Raw genomic sequence first — 21,250 nt, forward strand, 5'->3', positions numbered from 1 at the left:
AGAGCAAACCCATGGTTTAGAGGTGTGGTGGCCGCTAACACTCCACCTTTATTTCCTGTAAGAACAGTGAAGATGTGCCTATGGGTCCTTTAGGGAGTCAGAAAGGGGATGGTCAGGTTGGGTGACCCATCAGCGTCTCCAGGGTGAGTCTCGTGAGCTTTGGGACACTTGGACCTCCCACCTTTTATCACAGCAAACCAGAGTCCGATCCCCCTCTCCTGACAGGGGTGACCCCACCAGGTGTCCCCATGTCCCTTGCAGCACTGAACTGGGCCAAGTTCACATGCACAGATGCCCAGTACAATGTCTGCTAAGCACAGCTCCAGACGAGCAGGGACAAAGCCAGACCAAGCCCTGTGTCCCCACCTGCCGCTTACTCCATGATGTCTGCAACCCCTTGAAAAAAGAGCCACCTTCTCATTTCTTCCCAAATGGAGATACTCTGTATCCACGGTCCCATGACTCCTCAGATGCCCCCAGGTGACTGCGCAGAGACCCTCCTGTTCCATCCTTGTTCAAATCAGATGCAGGGCAATTCTAGTGACGCTCCTGTCCAGCTCCGCAACACCCCTCCCCAGACCTAGGTGGGAAGACACTGAGACGTTCCCCCAGACAGAGGAGGCGGAGCCACGTGATTAGGGGGCGGGAGCATGTGCACCCCAGGCAAAGTTCCGAGCTGTGTGCAGTTGTGCAGAGTGGCTGCGCCTGAGCTCCTCTCCCACCTTCTCCCAACCAGCTCACATCAGTCTCCTGCTCTGACCGTGGCCACTTCTAGAAAAGCGAGGCTGCCAGGCCTGGGGCCCCGGCTGCCTGTGGGAGGCACCACCCAGGAGCCCATCTTGTGAGGTCGCTTCTCCCACGGGGGTGGCGGGGGCGGCGGGGGCGGCATGCTTGAGCGAACTCCATGAAAACACAGGCCTCCAAGGACTCGCCCATTTGCCTTTATTTTCTCAATGCAAATCGTCATGAAATAAGTTTCTCTTTTTCCACTGTGTGGGTGGGAGGGTGCCTCTAGAGAAGTGGGCCAGGGGTCTCCCCGACCCTCCGCCCCCTGGTTCCGAGAATTCCCCAGGTGGTACCCGGTTTGCTATCCAGGCAACCACATCAAGTGCTGGCAGCCGGTGGCTTTTCCATCCCCCACCCCTGAAAAGTTTCCTTTGTGATCAGTCCTAACTTGATTTCCTCTTTCCTCTAACACCTACTTGAATAAGGGATGAGGTGGTACGGTCGATGCTAAGTGAATAAGTCTCGATTCAAATGATGTAAAGAAGGTGGGTTTGCATGGAACAAGCACTTTTCAGCCAACACTCCTGCTTACTCATTTTATTGGTCTCAAGGACCCAGGAGGTCTCCCAGGAGCAGATTCTTTAGGCCAACAGACAGTGCTTCCACTGACTTCAAAAGCCCCACAGCCCCAGGCTCCATATATGGATGAGCAAGAGGTCAACAATGTGGACTTCTAGACAAACAGGTGTTCTGAGCAGGACTGTGAATGCCTGGGAATATGGATTTGCCCATCTGTTTTCTCCTCAACTAAGCTTGCCAGACTATTCCTGATTAGTTCTCAGAGACAAATATCATAAAACCCAGAGAGACAGCAGGGCTTGCTAGAAATAGGACAGGTCTCAGAGGCAGATGACCTGTTGGGCTTCTGGTATTGTCCTGCGGGGGCTGCCTGACCACAGGGAAGTCACTCAGCCTCCCATGGGCAGGCTGTCAATGGAGATCAGAGTAATTCTTCCCCAACAGCGATGAGAGCACAAAGCAGCTACCTGATACATGTGGGTGGAAGCACTCCTTTATAAAACTCTATTTAAGGTTATCTGATGGCACTCAGTTCAGTTCAGTCGCTTAGTTATGTCCAACTCTTTGTGACCCCATGAATCGCAGCACTCCAGGCCTCCCTGTCCATCACCAACTCCCAGTTTACCCAAACTCATGTTCATCGAGTCAGTGATGCCATCCAGCCATCTCATCCTCTGTTGTCCCCTTCTCCTCCTGCCCCCAATCCCTCCCAGCATCAGGGTCTTTTCCAATGAGTCAGCTCTTTGCATGAGGTAGCCAAAGTATTGGAATTTCAGCTTTAGCATCAGTCCTTCCAGTGAACACCCAGGACTGATCTCCTTTAGGATGGACTGGTTGGATCTCCTTGCAGTCCAAGGGACTAGGCTGTGTCTAAACGGCATTCCCCCCTGCCCTACCCCCCGCCCCGGAAAAAGTTTTAAAGTGGGGATTCCGTGACTTGTTCCCAAAGCATCCCAACGAGCTCATTTTCTCTGCAAATTCTATGCATGGTTCAGACTTCAGTTTGGGGCCAGAGGCAGGTGGAACAAAGTTAAGTAAGACCCAGGGAACTCCCAGAGAGCTAGGAAATGGCATATTTCCACCCTAACAAGAGAATTCAGTTACCTTGCTGTGATCTTTTTCCCCTCCCTGTTTCTAACTTTCTTACTGCCCTGACCTAAAGTGAGATCTCACTGGCAGAGGTGGTAACACAAACCCAGACAGTCTCTGCAAGGTGGAAAGAATGCTAAACTGTGCATTTACATAGCATCAGGAGTGCTGCCCAGGTGGGTGGAAAGAGGGGCGGGTGGGGCTCTGGGGAGGAAGAAGGGGCAGGCGGTCTCAGAGGCAGGGGACTACTTCTCAGTGAGTGGTGCTCAGACCACCTGCCTCGATCCTCTGGGTAACCATCACAAATGCAGATTCCGGGCTTTCCTGGTGGTCCAGTAGCTAAGACTCCATCCTCCCAGTGTAGGGGACCCAGGTTCAATCCCTGGTCAGGGCACTAGTTCCCACGTGCCCCAACTAACCGTTCACACGTCACAGCGAAAACCAGACACAGCCAAATAAATAAATAACTTTAAAAATTCACATTTTGGGGCCCCACTCTAGACCTGCTCATCAGAATCCAGGGATGGTGGGAGGGGACAGCATGCCTGATTTCCTGCAAACCTCCTGGTGCCTCTTAAGCTGCCTAAAGCTTGCAGACCACAGACCTGATGCTGCACCAGCATGCAAGGAGCAAGAGAGGAGAAGCCAGCCTGTCTCCCTCGTGTCTCTCTGTCCTTGTTTGTAAAAAGGGGAAATTCAAGTTACTTGGTGCTTATATGCATCAGTCATGAGGCCACATGCTTTAGACACATCAACTCTGGATTCTCACCTAGAGCTAAGGTTCATCCCTATTAGCATCTCCACTTGGCAGCTGAGGAAACTGAGGGATGAGATGGTTCAGTTGCTTGCCCTAGGCCATACGGCTGGGATTTGGGAAGCCAGTGGCCTGAGTCTAGAGTTCCCCCACCACCCTGACATTATATGCCTGGAGGGGATGGACTTACTAAAAGGACAGGTGTTCCCTAGGATGACGGACAGTGTGGTCACCAGATCAAATGACACAGACACTCAAGTGGCCTTGTGAAAGACAGACAGAAACGCATGCCAGATCTCTGACTAGAGGCACATTTCCCACCCGGTCTCACTGACTCCACTGCCGGTACATATGATGGCTTTAGGACGAACATCATTCAACTTTTACACTGAACGTGTATTATTTGTACATTTCATGGATACCATGTAAATTATGACCAACCCATCAACCCTGACTTCACATTGCTTAGAATGGGATTAAAGATTTTTTTAAGTAAATTAACATTAAAAAAAAAAACAAAACACTAGGCTCAGAGGGCTAGTGTTCCAGCATACAAGGAGTTCCCTGGTGGCTCAGATGGTAAAGGGTCTGCCTGCAATGCAGGAGACCCAGGTTCAGTCTCTGGGTTGGGAAGATCCCCTGGAGGAGGGCATGGCAACCCACTCCAGTACTGTTGCCTGGAGAATCCCCATGGACAGAGGAGCCTGGCGGGCTGCAGTCCATGGGGTCCCCAGACTTGGACACGACTGCAGTGACTCAGCAAGCACGCAGCGTAGGTGGTGCTCAGCTGTGACCAGGAGAGCGGGCAGTCAAGAGTCTGTGACCGCTGCTATTAGGTTACCTGGTTCTGAAACTAGGCCCTCAACTTGCTGGTTGTGTTTTTTTGGCAAGACTCTCCACCTTGATGTCCCATCCGAGAGCCTCAGAGTCTGCTCAGTCCCACACTTGCCCATCTAATCGACAGAGAAGTCAAAACTTCTCTGAGCCATCGGGTCCCGCTTTCCAGCCCGTTACAAAGGATCCACAGGCACAAGTGTCCCGTGATGACCAAGAGGACTCGGCATACCTGCTATCAGGCCGCTCTGCCCAGCCTGTCTCGTTATTTAGGTGTGTGTTGGGGCCAGGGGTGTTTCCTGTGAAAGATAACTAAAAGTAAGACCTTCATTGACTCCTGCAAAGGCCATGAGTTTGAACATGACTCAAGGGAATGCAAAACAAGAAGCTGAGCTCACTAAATTGGTTAACTCCTGTCCCGCCATCTGCACTGAGTAGCTTTGTGTCAATTCTGAAGCCACAGTTAAATCAGCTTTTGTCCAAGTTCATCATGAGTCAAAGGTCAACTGGGCAGAACTTGGTAACTAAGTCCCAAAAGGAGCAAAGCAGCTTCGTGACCTCACCATGAGCCTGGCAACCCCCATGCTCTCCCTTGAACATGTTTCTGAAACTCCTCCAGCCTTGTTTTCTTCACCTTTTAAATAAGAAGATGAAAGTGAAAGTCACTCAGACGTGTCCGACGCCTTGCGACCCCATGGACTATACAGTCCATGTGATTCTCCAGGCCAGAATATTGCAGTGGGTAGCCTTTCCTTTCTCCAGGGGAATCTTCCCAACCCAGGGATTGAACCCAGGTCTTTTGCATTGCAGGCAGATTCTTTATCAGCTGAGCCACCAGGGAAGCCCAAGAATAGTGGAGTGGGTAGCCTATCCCTTCTCCAGGGGATCTTCCCGACCCAGGAATCGAACTGGGGTGGGTCTCCCGCATTGCAGGCGGATTCTTTATCAACTGAGCTATCAGGGAAGCCCAAATAAGAATATATGTTCCATATATTTATCGTGTTGTATTGGAGCCAAGAAAGTAAAGAATGCCTGCTTTTGCAAGATAGTTATACATGGGATCTACTAAAGGCTTTCTGCACTTTAAAAGAAGTGACAGGCCTTACCTGGTGGTCCGGTGGCAAAGACTCAGGGATCTCAATGCAGGGCCCTGGGTTTGATCCCTGGTCAGTGAACTAGACTGACCCCACATGCCACAATTAAAAGATTCTTCATACTGCAACCAAGACCAAATGCAGCCAAATAAACTAAAACTTTTTTTGCACTTGGACTGTAATTTTCCTATGCAGCTAATTAACATGGATTTCTCTCAATGGCTAAGGCCACTGAAATTCATATAGTACAAAATTAGTTTGTATTGAAATGCAAAAAAGCACAGATACTCTTTATAGTAACTAGTTATGTCTCCAAGACTATTAATATTGTAAATTTAGCCTTGTGGTTAGGATTTACTAAACCTACACATCCATAAATTGTACTTGTTTATACAATTGAAAACCAAACAAAAAAATGAATGATAATGCTACTCTAAGGAATAATAATGCAAAAAAAGGACCTGTCCTCTTGTGACCAAGTAATATTTGTGTCTAGTAAGTTCTGCCTCGGTCTCCTTCCGCTTTTGGATTCATTTCCTATTTTACAGTTTTGTACAGTGTGTTTAATCTGACTCATTTTTGCGTTCAGCTATCAGCAAATATTTGGTCTCTTGAACTGCATCTTCTGTTCTCACCAAATGGCGTTTATTTTTAGAAGATAAGAATATTTTTAAATTTACGGGACTTGAGGTTTTGCAAAATTCAGAACACTACTAGCTGAGACTGGCCTGGGATCACAACAGAATGATAACCTCACCCCCTGCCATAAACACGATACCAGCTACCACTGACTGAGGCAGGCTCTTTTCATATACTTCCTCATAAATCCTAACCCGATCCGAGAGTTCCAGTGTAGTAGTTCCCATTTTAATACATGAAGAAATCAAGCTCAGATGAGTTAAAAATAAATCTCTCCCCAACTCACAGAGCAATTATGCAGAGGAGGTGGAATTTAAGCCCGGTCTGATTGATTTCAAAGCCAGTCCTCTCTTCTGAAAGCTCTCCCTGGATTTCTCCTTTGTCTGCCCAGCATGCATCTCATCACTTAATTCGGTTCCTTATCTTGAGTCTGCAATAATCCTGTCTGCTTCCTCTGAGCAACTCTTCCCTGTATCCTTCATTTATCTGACTTAATTCAAACTCTCTGCTCTCCACAAAGCTAGGGACTACAGAAGTCCATAATCCTGTTTGAGCTTTATGAGCAAACTTAAGTTTCCTATTTTGCATTAATTTCACCATAGGGACCAAAGTTCATGGAGACTTAGGTGTGATTCTAGCCCCAGACCTTACTTAAAAAGGCTGCCCTTCCCACAAAAGTACAAACCAAACTCTATCTCCCTCTGACTTTGCCTTCTGTTTTTCCAGCGCTGGGGAAATAAGGCGATGGGGTGGACCTAAAACCCCTCGCAAAAGACCAAGCAAGGGCCATAACCTTGAAGCCAGAGCTCGAACTCAAAGTTTCTCAGTGATGTTTAAGTGTCATAGCTATCGAAAAACATCATTACTACGGAAATTCCACAGGACACTCAACTCTGTTATTGTGAAATTGAAACCCTCCAGCCCCTGAAGCCTGTTTTCCCCTCCTTGAAACAATTTTTTTGTAAAGGGATTTTGTTTTTGTTTCTGTTTTTAGCATTAAGAAAAGACGGTTGCTCTGTTCCACAGCCTTAATCTTGAATCAGAGATCAAAGCCCCGGCTCCTCTTGTAGACATACAGCTTGTTTCCAGGTTCCACTGCTGTCACAGATAGCAAAGCCGCGCATCTCATTTTCACGCTTCTTTTTCAAAACGGTCTGGTTGCGGCACCCCACCCCCACCCCCGACCATCCTGCTTGCCACAAATCAGGCTCCCTTCTCTAGGACGCTTTAAAAAGCTCAGCACGACGGCAGTTTTCAAGGCCTCGTAGCGTCAGGACCTCCTCACGTGTTCGTTTGATAAACCTGCCTTGAGGATCCCAGGCTGGGTCCACAAGACTGCTCCTCCTGGAGTTCATGGCCATTCCCTGATGGTCACACATACAACACATACAACCCCAGCTCACTGCCTCAAAGGCAAAGCCCAGAGCCGGAGAAGCAGGACCCCAGGAAGGCTGGGCTCCTGAGCAGCAGGTGACCTCTGAGTCGACAGAGGTGGCGGGGATGAGAGAGGGGAGAGCAGAGTGTGGTCCAGGTGGAGGGAACAGCCTGTTGACTGGCTTTGCGGATGGGTAATCTGGCCAGCTGGGAAAAACACAACAGCCCATCTCAGAGCATCGCAGGCAGTGGAGACCCTATTACTAAGTGGTCCTTCCATAGTTGGCGGCTGTCAATCTAAGAGGAACAGATTTCCGTCATGAAGGCATTTTCCAACCCCTCATTTTCCAGAGTAACCCACATCCTGGAGGGGAAAATGTGACCACACTCAGAGCTGCGAATCAGCCTCAAAACCAGGACGATTTACCAGCATCTGGACAAACCTTATGCACCGGGCCTGGCTTCCTGGCACGATGCCTTCCTCAGCCCCCTACCTAACATTCTACCTGCAATTTCGTGCCCTTTTTCTTAAAGAGGACCTCCAGATCTGCAGGGGTTTCATGGCCCACCGAGTCTGGCTCTACCCCCTGTTAGAACTCGGGACTTTGGGCATGAAGTCCAACTGTAGCACTGCCCCGAATTACTGAACCGGGTCTGGGCTGCACAAGGGAAGAGCTCTTTCTTGATTCAGCAAAGCAGAGTGTGACAGAGGACTCCCCACAGGTGCAGGGAGGGTCAGAGACCTCACAGGTCAGCCTTCTCATGAGCCCTCCCCCACTCCAGTGACCACGGCCACCATGAGTCACTTTTGGTTTCCATCTCACACACAGGGATGCTTGCTCTTACAGGGTGTGTTGTGTATGACTCAGCTTCCCCAAGTGAACAGTCCATCTGAGGACACTATTCCACGGCCATCACTCATTTCTCATTTATTCTTACTCATCCTTGTACTTAAGCTCTCTTTCAACTTAGTCTGATGGGGACTATGTGAGTTGGAGACTACAGGACAGATGGGCTGTAAGGGACAGGGGCTAGAGGTTCCAGCATGAGGACCTCTAGATCCTAGAAGGTGGTCCCCAAGCCTGCCTGGGGTGAACGAGGCAGGGAATGACCCCTCCTTCCATGACTGTTGTATTCTCTAGAATATGAGCTCCATGTCAGCAGGGAGACTTGGCTTGCTTTGTTCACTATGCTTGGCCCACAGTAGTGGCTCAATAAATAATTGGTGAATGAATGAATGAATAAATAGCATGTTACCTAGACTTTTGAGTTCAGATGCCCAGCCAGCAAGCAGACTAATAAATGCGACATCACAGCAAACAATAACTATCTTTGCCAATTTGCTGTTGTTATTGTTCAGTCACTGAATCATGTCTGACTCTTTGCAACCCCATGGACTGCAGCACGCCAGGCTTCCCTGTCCTTTACTGTCTCCCGGAGTTTGCTCAAACTCATGTCCACTGGGTCGGGGATGCCATGCAACCATCCCATCCTCTGCTGCCTGCTTCTCCTCCTGCCCTCAATCTTTCCCAGCATCAGAGTCTTCCAGTCTGTAGGATATGCTTTTTCCCCAAAAATGTACCCTGATATTACCCTATAGCTAAGACACCTGAATTATGGCAAATCACTAAGGCTGTGAAACAAGGCTTTGCTTAGTGACCAAAAGCAAACACACATGCTGTCAGTCTCTCTTTAGTCTACAGTAAGCCGTACTAACCTCAGCCAGAATGAACCAAAGAGCATGCTTTCCTTTTCAAAACTGCACCAGAATTACTTTCAACATATGTATGATGAGTACTTCATTTTTTTCCTACCTCCCCACCAGCAAAGGTCCCTGTTAAGTCGATTTCTGACTTGGCACCTGACATGCTATGGGGAAGAAGGGATTTGTTGAGTTTCAGAGTTAATAACCTCTTGGTCCTGGTGGGTCCCCAGAACTCATGGGGCCTAACCCTGATACCCCACCTCAATAAGTTGCAGATGTGGAACTCGCAAGCCCCAAGGAGGGTACCTGAAGCCATGGTAATAAGACAGGATGTTTTCACAGCATCTCATCATTCATAGGTCTTGCTATATACTTTCATCTTATCTCACAAAAATCCTGGAAAGAGGAGTTATTAGCCCCATTTTAAAGATGGGAAAATGGAGGCTACTAGGCATTCCAGGACTTGCTCAGGAGTATATGGATCAGTAGACACCAGGGAACACCCTGGAGTCAGACCTTGTGACCTCAGCTCAAAGACCTCCGCATCCCCATTTCCCAGAGGAAAATGTCCAGATCAGGGCAAGAATGAGCAGGAGAGTAGGTCACCTGACTCACCATTCCTGAAGAGAGGAGGACCAACTGAAAATTGCTATTTCAAAACAATCAGCTGCCTTTTGCTGCGAAGTCCCCAGGAAGGTCTCACCTCTGCCCCCACCTTGGTTTTGTTTCCCCAGAACTAGACAGTGACTTTCTGGCTGTGCTGAGCGACTACCCGTCTCCTGACATCAGCCCCCCAATATTTCGCCGTGGGGAGAAACTGCGCGTGATTTCTGAGTGAGTGAGCTTTCCAAAACTTCTATGATGCCCCCGAAGAACTCGACGCTGGTGGGAGTTGTTAGATTTTCTCTATGGTTGTCCAGTTCCCCATGGGCCCTGGTCCTGTTGTGAGCTGAGAACGTTGGCCCAAACAGCGGGCCTCCAGGCTTAATCCTCCTGACTGCTGCTGGTGCTCTAAAACTTTCCCTGGCTCCCAGTTGCCCAATGGATAAAACTGAAATTTCTTAACTTGGCTTTTGAGACCCTTTACGATCCAGCTTCTCTTTCTTATGTTGGCCTCATCTCCCCCCAACAAGGGCAAGGTTGAGGTTATACATTAATGCAGACTCAGGAAGAGGACTCAGGAATCTGGGGGAAAAAAAAAAACCAACTTCTGATGATAAACAGAAAAGTATTGCCTTCTGACCTGTTGTCTCTTTTAGATTTGAAAAAGGCTATAGAAGACATAGGGGCTCTGAGCCCCTTTTATTTAGATCCTCACTGATGTAGACATGTGAAACTTGGTTACATCTCAGGGTCTAATTCAGCAGAGTAAACATTTATTTTTTAAAAAGCCTCCAACCATGGAAGATAAGCTAGAAACATCAGCTGCTGATCCCTGAAAGGTGGCTATTGCCAGCACATGGGAAGACTTTCTGTTTAGATCAAAATGGGGGGATATACTCAAAAACTAAATTTTCGTAGGAAGAAAAGTCTAGTTAATGTGGCCAAGGGCAGACCTTAAAAAAGGAACATCCCAACACACCTGGGATTAAATCTGGTTATTCTGTTCATTCATTAAATCACTCACCACTTCCCCAGTCACTCTTTTCTATTTGTTCTTATCCTTCTAGTGAAGGGGGCTGGTGGAAAGCCATCTCTCTTAGCACCGGTCGAGAAAGTTACATTCCTGGAATATGCGTGGCCAGAGTTTACCATGGGTGAGTACATTTCTAAAATAGCATCAACAAAGCACGATCTCTATGAGAGTGTGGGCTTCCCTGTGGCTCAAACAGTATAGAATCTGCCTGCCATGCAGGAGACCTGGGTTCAGTCCCTGGGTTGGGAAGATCCCCTGGAGAAGGGAAAGGCTACCCACTCCAGTATTCTTGCCTGGTGAATTTCATGAACAGAGGAGCCTGGTGGGGTTACAAAAAGTTGGATATGACTGAGTGACTAAATTTCATTTCTATGAGAGTGCAGAGAGAGATCCCAGCAGGGCACACAGGAAAGGAAGGTGTTAGTTCAGTAGGGTCACTTCTAATCTTAGCTCAGTCTCTAAGGACAAAAGTGTCCTTGGGTTAACCCTTTCTCTCTCTGAGACTCAATTTCTCCATTAGGAAGATGAATAACGGACCTCGCAGGTATAATGTGATGTTGCTATAGCAATAAGGATTCAGGAACTGTGATCACAAGAGGCAGCAGATGAAAGTCAGCCAATCTGAGGCACAAATCCAGAGACTGTCACTTAGTGGCTGTATGAGAGTGGGCAAGTATCAGCTTCCTATCCCCACTCATTAAATTGAGATTGTAGTATAGAATGATAGGAATAATGATCTATAGTAATGAGACCAGAGTCTGGGGCTGTTAGGAGAATGAGAGAGGATAACACACAGATTCTTGGAACTGGGCGTGGTGTTACCACCAGTTACTCAGCACATACTGTGGGTGCATGGGTGCTCAGTCATGTCCAACTCTTAATGAGCCTATGAATGGTAGCCCACCAGGTTTCTCCCTCCATGGGATTCTCCAGGCAAGAATACTGGAGTGGGTTGCCATTTTCTCCTCCAGGGGATCTTCCCAACCCAGGGATCAAACTCATGTCTCCTGAGTCTCCTGCATTATCGGCTGGATTCTCTACCACTGAACCACCTGGGAAAAACCCACTCAATACAGACCAGCCACATTCTTATCAAATCATATCCAACATACGGAGAACATGCTGCCAAAAATGCTTACACACCCACCTTGACAAGTGGAGAAGTCAAGCAGAAAAGAGCCCCTTTAAATAATAAAGCATGCAGATGAGAAAGCAAGATGTTTCTCTCCCCTGCAGTCATACAGAAGAGGCCACGGGACATAACAGGTGGCCCTGGTGGCCAGCACACCCCAGCCAGGACAGGTGTGGCTCAGTCTGCCTTCCACTGTGGGGCCTTGGAAAAAAATTCCTCAGCCTCCACGAACCACAGTCTCCTCATCTGTCCAGCTACCAAGGCCAGAACTTGGCATATAGGACAGGAGAAAGGAACTCCACTTTTCACTTGAGGGGTCCAGAAATAACTTCCTTACAGTCAGAGAAAGACTCTATAAGCCACCCGCTTACTTGGGGAAGGAGAGCAAACTGCCTAAGTTTTTTGAAGCGTGGAACCCAGTGCATTTCATTCAGCGTTACTGATTCTGATGATGAATATCAAGAGTTGTCCCTGTGCTGAGGATGACAAAGCTGAGCAGAGGAGGGGTGGTGGTGGCTATGAGAGTTATGTCCTGAAAGAGACCTGAGTCATGTAACTCTGATCAGCTGTGTGTCATTGATCCATCCATGCACTCAGCCATCAGCCATCAGCACCTTCATGGTGAAGAGGCAGTGCTCAATGCCGGCATGAGTAGGGACGGGGGCTGAAGAACCCAGACGAGTAAGATGTAATTCTGACCCTACAGAGTTTCCATTATTACAGGTACAAACACAGAGCAGGAAGAGAGGGGGTGCACCATGGTGGTCACGGAATTGGAAAAATGCAGCCTAGTTTAGCAGTGCCCACTGTGATGTGGGTGCCCAGTTGCTCAGTCGAATTCAATTCTTTGTGACCCCAGGGGCTGCAACTGCCAGGCTCCTCTGTCCATGCGATTTCCCAGGCAAGCATACTGGAGTGGGTTGCCATTTCCTACTCCACGGATGGGTCACTTCAACAAATTACTTAATCACGCTGACCCTCAGCATCCTCATCAGTGAGACAGAGAGTATGCTCTTGACCTTAGGTGGTTGATACAAAGGTTGGATGTCAAGTGCATGACACGGTGTGGGCCCATAATTAGTATTCATGCATGGATGTCGTTATTGCCATTGTTTTATTATCTTCATTTTTATAAGTGGAATTTCATGAAAGGACTTGAAATGATGAATGTTTATCACTTACGCTAAAACAAACTAATAGGCCACGCATCACGGAGAACTAAGGGAACAGTTGAAATATTTGGCCCAACATGGCATCACCATGATCTTACCAATAAGAGCACTCTTGGAGACCAGCACATAAGTAAAGTGGTATCCGACATTATGTCTTCGGGTTTCTCACACGTGGCGGGAAGCCTCAGCCAGCCCTGCCAATGGCCTGCGTTCATGCCACGGGGAATATCAAAGGGTGAGAAACAGTGGAGTGTTAAGACTCCCACAACACTCGCTCATCCAGACGTGATCAAAAGCCAGGGCCCGTTCGCTGAAACCCAGCATCAATTGAGAAGGAATGGATGATTGCTTCCAAATACACAGCAGCCAACTGCTAACTGTGGTTCTGCAAAACCAGTCAGGGCCCTTCACCCCAGAACACAGATTCCTTTGTGCCCCCAGCTGCTTTCTAAAGCATGTTCAAAGTGCCCGCTCTCCTCTGAAGGTGAACATTCCATTGGAAAGCTGGGCTACAGTATTATAACCGTTTTATTTTTAACAGTGAAGTGAAGAAAAAGGCACGGAAATGCATCATACAATGACAACTGAGTTTAAAAACGTGTTGAAAAGGAGAAAACAGGAGGAAATAGAATGTATGCAGGGTGGGGTGTCAGGTGGTAAAATTAGGCACCGCCATTTCTTTCATTTTCTTTCTTTCTCATGTTGACTCATTCTTTCATGGCTATATACCAAGCTTAATAACCTGGACACCCAGGTGAGCAAGACAAAACTCCAAACGACAAGCACGGTCCCTGCCCCCGTGGATGGAGGAACTGAGTAGTCAGAGTACAAGGAACATAGACATTAAATAAACTGCCAGAAAGGTCCCTTTTCATGTTTTAAGATGCTTTTATATAATACAGAATTGGGTACCATGCAGCTGGCATTTGAGAAACAGGATGAGAAAGATGCTGTGTGCCTCTCCGTGTCATTATTCAATGTAACACCTGCCTTTCAGTGGGTACTCAGGAACTATTTGAAAGATTAAAAGAATGAATGAATGAGCCATTGATTGCCTTGATCTTTTTTTTGTTTGTTTTTTAAATCCCAACAGCGGGTTTTATGTTAGCTGGACCTGGATCATTTCTGCATCCCTCCTATCTTTTGATGGGGAGGGTACATTCAGGGTACTCATGGCTGTCTTTCTTGTCCCCAGTTGGCTGTTTGAAGGGCTGGGCAGAGACAAGGCTGAGGAGCTGCTGCAGCTGCCGGACACAAAGATCGGCTCGTTCATGATCAGAGAGAGTGAGACCAAGAAAGGTGAGCAGCCTTGAACCCATCCTTCCATGCGGGGGTCAAAAAACAAGCTTTGCTCTGGGCTGACTCATGCATCACCCGGCTCAGGTTCCCTCCCTCCCACGATGCACGCGAATCGACCCATGCGGTGAGCTCCCAGAAGCCCATATACTGGCAGTGTGGCCAGCACCGAAACTGGGGCACTAGAGCCAGGCCACAGGGAGCTGGTGGGGCACTGGCTCAGGCTTTGACCCACGCCAGGCCTGGCAGACTACCACTGCAGAATTTCCCAACAGCTGAGAAAAGATGAAAATGCCCGTGGGCAGTGCCCGGGCCAGACAGGACATGGGCTGCAAAGCTCTGTGACTGGGGCAAGTCGTGTACTTCTCTGACCTCAGTTTTCTCATCTGTGAAACACAGAGAAAACCCCTTCCTTGTGAGATTGTGGTGTGATTCAAATGTAATAATATGTTGTGCTCTCACGACACAGTGGACCTTCAATCTTAGTCCCTGCTGTGCTCTACAATGAAATCAGGCAGCTAAGAGGATTGGGACGAGCAGATTCACTATGGCCTTCACCACTGTAATTTTCATACATCCTACGCACTAAGTAATTCAGTGAAAAAGAAATAGCCGGGCTTTGCCATGGTTCAAAACAAGAGTCTCCAACTCTAGTTTGGCCTGTATGAATCACTAAGAAGTCACCTCCTCTCTCTAAGCCTCTTTTCCTTTCTCTATAGCATGGGATTAACAATGGGAACGTGTTTGGCAGGTGTCTGGAATAGGTGGTGGTGGTTTAGTTCACTAAGTCGTGTTCAACTCTTATGACCCCATGGACAGTAGCCTGCCAGCCTCCTCTGTCCGTGGGATTCTTCAGGCAAGAATACTGGAGTAGGTTGCCATTTCCTCCTCCAGGGGATCTTCCCGACCCAGGGATCAAACCTGGGTCTCCTACATTACAGGCAGATTCTTTACCAGCTGAGCTACAAGGGAAGCCCTACAAGGGAAGTCTGGAATAGAGTATGCATAAACACAGAAGCCAAACATTAATAGCTGGGGGTTACTCAGACTAACTGAGAATTAATATTAACTTCTTGAATATAGAAAATAGCTCCAAGATCTCAGCCTGTTTCTTGTACACCCACCATCAAAGAACAGACAATGTGGTTTCTGAGACTATCTCCCATGCGCTTATTAAGCACCAGAGGTACCTGGTACTGGATGGAACCTTCCAGTAAAATGAGCGTCAGCTTTCCTCTGGGGAAGCAGGGACCTTCTGTGTGATATAATGAAGAATCCAGGACCAACCTTTTTTCTTAAAAAACCTAAATATGCAGGGTGAGAGCAAAAGCAAAGCAGAGGCAAAACTTCCTGTGCGGGTCCCAGGGGGTCTCCTGAGGCAGGAGACCCAGGCCCAGGCAGGGTCAGGGGGTGGGGGTGGAAGGACCCCAAGTGTAGCTGCCAGAGCTGATCTAAAAGCAGACCGAGCGGCAGCCTGGGTGGGGGCGGCAGGCTCTGCTCCCTCGGGCATGCAAAGTTCTCGTAAGTTTCCACCTGCAGCTCTTGAACGGCTGCTGTCCTGTTGCCACTACCGGAAGACGCACACTGAACCGATGCAGAGGGCGGGCCTGGGAGAGCAAGGGATGCTGGCCACTAGAGAGGCCTGCTCCAGGAGGACGAAGGTCCCACTTGCCTCGGGGCGGCCACTCCTGAGCTGCATGCCTCCAGCCATCGCACTGCTTGCCCTGAGTCTCAGTTTCTCCAGCTGTAACGGTATCTGAGGACAATACCTCCCAGGGTCTTTCTGAGAATCAACAGAGAGGTTGCTATGAAATAGCTCAGCCCCTGACCCCGCATATGCAAGCCAAAACTTAGTACACGCAGTGTCCCTCCCCACTCACTGCCTTGTGAGTCTTTTCCCTCCTGGAAGACAGAGCAAGAAGGACCCCTGTGTGTGTGTGTGTGTGTGTGTGTGTGTGTGTGTGTGTGTATGTGTGAGACTCAGTCGTGTCCGACTCTTTGCGACCCCGTGGACTGTATCCCACCAGGCTTCTCTGTCCATGGAAATTTCCAGGCAAGAATACTGGAGTGGGTTGCTATTTCCTACTCCAGGGGATCTTCCCAATCCAGGGAATGAACCCACATCTAATGCACTGCAGGCAGATTCTTTACCATCTGAGCCACCAGGGAAGCCCAAGAACCCTTACACATGACCTAAGCCCAGTTCTCTCACTTTCCATTTGAGGAAATGGAGGCTAAGAGAGGTGCAGACACTCACCCAACATTCTGCTCCATGCTCCCAATGGGCGGGGTTCCATCCCTACTCAGGGAACTAGATCCCACATAACACAACTTAAGAGTTTGCATGCTACAACTTAAAAAAAAAAAAAAAAGATCCTGCATGCTGCATCAAAGATCCCATGAGCCACAACTGAGACTCAGTGCAGCCAGATAAAATAAATACATGAATATTTTTGAAAAGAAATTTTAAAAAGAAAAGAGCATTGCAGTACGGTTAATACAACTGGACTGCTCAAATACATTCCCAGAGATTCTAAAGAGTGAGCTACATCCAAACAGATGAGGCTCGAGCAGTTGTTGCTCAAAACACAAGAGTGTCTGGGTTCCATGGTCGTATCACAAGGCTGAGAAGGTCTGCCTCCACGGTGGTGGGCTCCTTAGCTGGTGGCCCTGGGGTGATGAGCTGTCCTCCACTCCCTGCAGGTTTTTATTCCCTCTCAGTGAGACATCGGCAGGTGAAGCATTACCGAATCTTCCGTCTGCCAAACAACTGGTATTACATTTCTCCGAGGCTCACCTTCCAGTGCCTGGAGGATCTGGTGAATCACTATTCCGGTAAGAAACACTCCATCAAGACCGACGCGTGACATCTCTCTTGGCTCACTGCCTCCCCACGCCCAATCCCAACTCCAGGCACTCAGTCCAGGCTGCTCCCCTAGACCCGCCTGCTGATTTACTTTGCTCTCTTGTTCATCCTGGCTTCTTCAAATGCTCTTTTCTTGGTAATTCAGACTGCAAATTTCAGGCTAAAACAGACTGAATGTGAATGCTAAGTAAGTAAAACCCAGCCAACCTCAACTTCACCCTCTCTCTGCCTGTAAGAGAAATGAATCAGGACGCCCCTACAGTCAAAACCACAGATGGTCTGCACTTCCTTAAGTGGGTCGCACACTTGGGCCTCTGGGGCTTGGCTCTGAAATGCCCTTCATTTCCCCCTTTCTGCATGTCAAAGTCTTCATCAACCTCCAAGGCCCACAGGAAGCCAGCTCTATGATGAAGCCCTCGGAGGTAGAAGACGAATGGCCTGTTTTTTCTCTGCTCCCCTGGCACGCCAGGTGTTTTTCTCCCTAGAATTCTGGGCGTTCCGCCTGGTGACCTAGTTAAGTGTCTACTAGTTTGTGTTTCTCAACAAGCTCTTAGAAACCAGGGATTATACTTCATTCATCTGAATGTCCTTCCTGGGCCCAGGAGACAGGTCCAAGCATGCCATGCTGACTGGAGCATCCTCCAAGACGGTGGATGCGGAGCGGGGTTTGATGGAGGTGACGGGTGGAGTGCATAGAGTCGGAAGAGGAACTGTGAGTTAGACTGACCTGAACGCCAGGTCAGGAGTTAAGAGTTTCACCCTATGGAAAAGGGAGAAATGGTATTAAAAAAAAAAAAAAAGTGGCTACATTTGTAAAAGCTGGCTCTGAAACCATCTTGTGTTCAGATCCCAGATCTGGGCAACCTTGGGCTGGCGGTTCACCTTTGAGCCCATTCTTCTCTGTGTCAGGCAGACGCCAAGTGTTCCTACCTTGAAGACACGGTGAGAGTTCACCGAGTTAGCGCAGGGAAAGTGCAGATGAGAGCACACCGGACATAAATGTGGGCTCCTGCTAGTGAGCCACTGTGTGAGCCGCTGTTCCCTGACCAGGAGGGCGCCCTCCTCCCCGCTTCTGCCATGCGAGAGAAAGGAAGACAGAAGCCGCTTTCACCGCACAAGCATCTTCCCCCTTCCACGTTCTGGACGTCTGAACCCGCCCTGGATTCTTTAGGATGTGTGATCCTAAAGGGCCTTTCAAGGTGAAAGGAGGCATCCACGGCGCTGGGTTACCACACCTGGCCTGTGAGAAGGGCAGGTCAGGAAGAAGGAATGGTCACTCGGGAGGCCCTCGGGCAAACTTGCCTCTGGGCTCTATGAGTTCTTGGGTGAAGACCTCCACCTCGTGGAGCCTACTCCGCTGTTGACGGACGGTGGATGAGCGCCCCACCTACAGGTGGTTGCCACGATTCTTGAATGTGACAGCTCATGCAACGTGTCTATCTGAGCTTGGCACATGGCGGGTGCAAAATAAACGATAAAGCAAATACTACTCCCACGACACCTGAACACCTAGCAGCTCAGCTAAAAATGAAAGAGGAAGGGAGTCCTGGAAGCAGTCAGCTTTTACTGATCACGAGTAGAAGTTGGTCGTGGTATTTGGCTCTTAATAAGAATCATCTGAGAGGTGTGGCGACCATAAGTTTTGCATAGACAAAAGCAAACATGAAAGGATGCTGGCCCGGCAGAGATGTTTACAGAGCAGGAGGTCCACGAGGCTTTCCTGCCGTGAACCCCCGAGGATTGCACAGCAGCACAGAAGTGCGCCCTCCAAAAACGTGCCCCGGGTCACTGCACCAGCACAGGGGTCGAAGCCAGCAGTCCCCTCTGCGAGTGACTGAAAAGGGTCTGGGGCCCTGCAAGGCTCCTGGTACCTTCAGGACCCCATGGTGGGAGTAACGTGGCCAATTTACATCCCACCACGTTCTTCCTAAACGCGCAGAATCTGAGAAAGCATGCACTCAGGGGTGTGAACAGACTTGTTTTATGAGTTACTTGTATTTATTATCCCAGTGCTTTTGGGCAAATTATTTAATAACTTCATAATGATTCAATTCTATTATTATTCAAATTTGCCATTATTGAATTTAATAATTTTGGAGCCTCAGTTTCTGTATCTACGAAGTGAAAGTGTCAATCGTTTAGTCATATCCAACTCTTTGCAACCCCATAGACTGTAGCCCGCCAGGCTCCTCTGTCCATGGGATTCTCCAGGCAAGGATACTGGAGTGGGTGGCCATTCCCTTCTCCAGGGGATCTCTGTGACCCAAGGATAGAATCTGGGTCTCCTGAATTATAGGCAGATTCTTTACCATCTGAGCCAATAATTTTGGAGCCTCAGTTTTTGCATCTATAAAATGGGGATTAAAATGCCTCTTACAGGATTATCATTAGGATCAAAAAAAAAAAAATCATGCCTGTGACTGGCTGTGACCTTGAGCTCATGACTTGACCCCAAGGTCCTTGGCTTCTTCATTTCCCAAACGGGTACACAGTACTAACAGCCAGAGCAGTTCAGGACTCCCTGAACTGACAGCTGCCAGGTTCACTCAGCATGGGGCTGAGGCTACGTGCTCAGAAGTGCCAGTTCTCTTCTTTGCCAAAATGTATGTCTCATCCTAAGCATTAACCTTTGTAAGGAAGGCGCCCTCTACCGCTGCTGGTTTCTTTCGCCTTTGTGTCTGACTTGGTGTCCCTCGCCTCCTAACCTGTGAGGTCGTTTCAGTTTCCAGCCCGTGACAGGTAATTATTTCAGGTTCACATCCAGTTAAGCTCCCTGTAACCTCAGGGTCCAATCTCACATTCCTCAGTGCGTGCCAGCGTGGGTGGACATCTGAGTCTACGGTGAAAGTCACGCGGACGCAAAGCATTACTGACAGTCGCTCTCTGACTTGATTCTTCAGCTACAATTCCCCTTTGTTCTTTAGCAAGGACACCCCAAGAGCTCTATCAATGTGATGGAGACAGAGCCCAGCAGAGGGGTGCTGTGCTTCCTAAACCCTGGTGATGGGCGGTCTTGAAGCCGGCGTGGCTGCATCCGGGCAGACACTTCATCTCCCATACAACATGAGACCCACTGGGCTCTGCATCCTCAGTAGGGCCACAGAGAATCTCCTGCATCTGTGAGAACATCTGAGCACTGCAGGCTCGAGGGTATCTCACGATGACATGGGCTAGGGGAAGGCTTTGAAGAGGTAGAGCCTCTATCTTAAAGCTCCTAGAGAGATGGGGGACCCTGGAAGCTCAAGTAGGAGCTATTAACAGGAGGATAAAAGGAAAGGATTTATTTAATTTTCATCCTCTTTGCGCTTGAGTATCTAAGGTAGAGAAGAGAGAAGTTTCTTTTTTGTCTTTGTCCATTTTCTTCTCGATTTTGCCTTTTACCTTTTTGTTTTTCGCCTCCTATTTCTGTGTCTTTCATCCTTTTTGGTCAGTCTTCGCTTCTTCCCCTCCTTTCCTGTCTACCTAATTCCCTCCTCTCTTAGTCTTTTTTCCAGCCTTCCTCCCTTGTCTCTCCTTTCTTTTCTGTCTTCTTCCCTTATTTCCTTTATCTCTCTTCCTTCCTACAGAGGCATCAGCCCCACCTGTGTATATGGACTCCCGTTCTGTGTGCTGTGGGGGACGCAGCAGTGCACATAGCCCCCCAGCACACAGGAGGCTGCCCCCGAAGCTGATGGCCCGGCATCTTGGTGGGAAACCCCTGAGTGTGGGGTCTCCCTCACATGGGCACTCTGCCAGCTGTTCTCACGTGTCAGCTCCATCCTCTCATCCAACAGGAGAGGATTCAGGTTCAGAGAGGGTCCAGGTGATGCGCTATCTGGGCGGAGCTGAAACCCTACCCCAAGTCTGGCGGATTCTGGGTCCTAAAGTCTACTCTTGCCTTGCGTCAAGCTAAGCACAGTGTGCATTCGGGGCATATTGAGATGTCTTCAACAGCTGCGCACATGGTTCTCAGCCCCTCGCAAATCTCAGCCTCAGTTTCCCCTCATGAATATCCAGGGCCCCGCAGCACGCACTGGCCGGGGCATCTCAGAGCCGCTGACCGGTTCTCTGCTTTCTCCTCAGAGGTGGCCGACGGCCTCTGCTGTGTGCTGACCACGCCCTGCCTCACTCAGACGGCAGCAGCCCCAGCAGTGAGAGACTCAGACTCACCCGTCACCCTGCGCCAGAAGACCTTTGACTGGAGGAGGGCGATAAGGTGTGTGTGTGTGTGTGTGTGTGTGTGTCCTCCATGAATGTATAAGCCCCAAACCAATACGTGAGCCCAGCACATAAAAACTGGCCTGTTCCTGCCAGCCTTGCCACCCCTTTTCTCTGAGCAGGTGCAGACCCCAGGAATCCCAATGTCCCTGGGAGA

At 48.9% G+C, this 21,250-nt stretch overlaps 2 protein-coding genes across 5 annotated transcripts in view; one reads left to right on the plus strand and one right to left on the minus strand.

Moving 5' to 3' along the window:
- TG (thyroglobulin) overlaps positions 1 to 21,250 on the minus strand; it is a 235,215-nt gene that overhangs the window by 74,223 nt on the left and 139,742 nt on the right. The window lies entirely within an intron of this gene.
- SLA (Src like adaptor) overlaps positions 1 to 21,250 on the plus strand; it is a 36,615-nt gene that overhangs the window by 12,543 nt on the left and 2,822 nt on the right. For 3 of the 4 annotated variants that reach the window (XM_061438548.1, XM_061438546.1, XM_061438545.1), the window contains 5 exons: positions 9,529 to 9,628; positions 10,465 to 10,551; positions 13,930 to 14,033; positions 16,734 to 16,865; positions 20,959 to 21,091. In XM_061438548.1, the coding sequence (XP_061294532.1) occupies positions 9,529 to 9,628; positions 10,465 to 10,551; positions 13,930 to 14,033; positions 16,734 to 16,865; positions 20,959 to 21,091 (556 nt within the window). Of the gene's footprint in view, positions 1 to 4,039; positions 4,256 to 9,528; positions 9,629 to 10,464; positions 10,552 to 13,929; positions 14,034 to 16,733; positions 16,866 to 20,958; positions 21,092 to 21,250 lie in introns of all 4 variants that reach the window. The other variant, XM_061438547.1, reaches the window with a different exon arrangement.

This window comes from Bos javanicus, chromosome 14 (assembly GCF_032452875.1).
Source record: "Bos javanicus breed banteng chromosome 14, ARS-OSU_banteng_1.0, whole genome shotgun sequence".
In the NCBI taxonomy this organism is placed as follows: domain Eukaryota; kingdom Metazoa; phylum Chordata; class Mammalia; order Artiodactyla; family Bovidae; genus Bos; species Bos javanicus.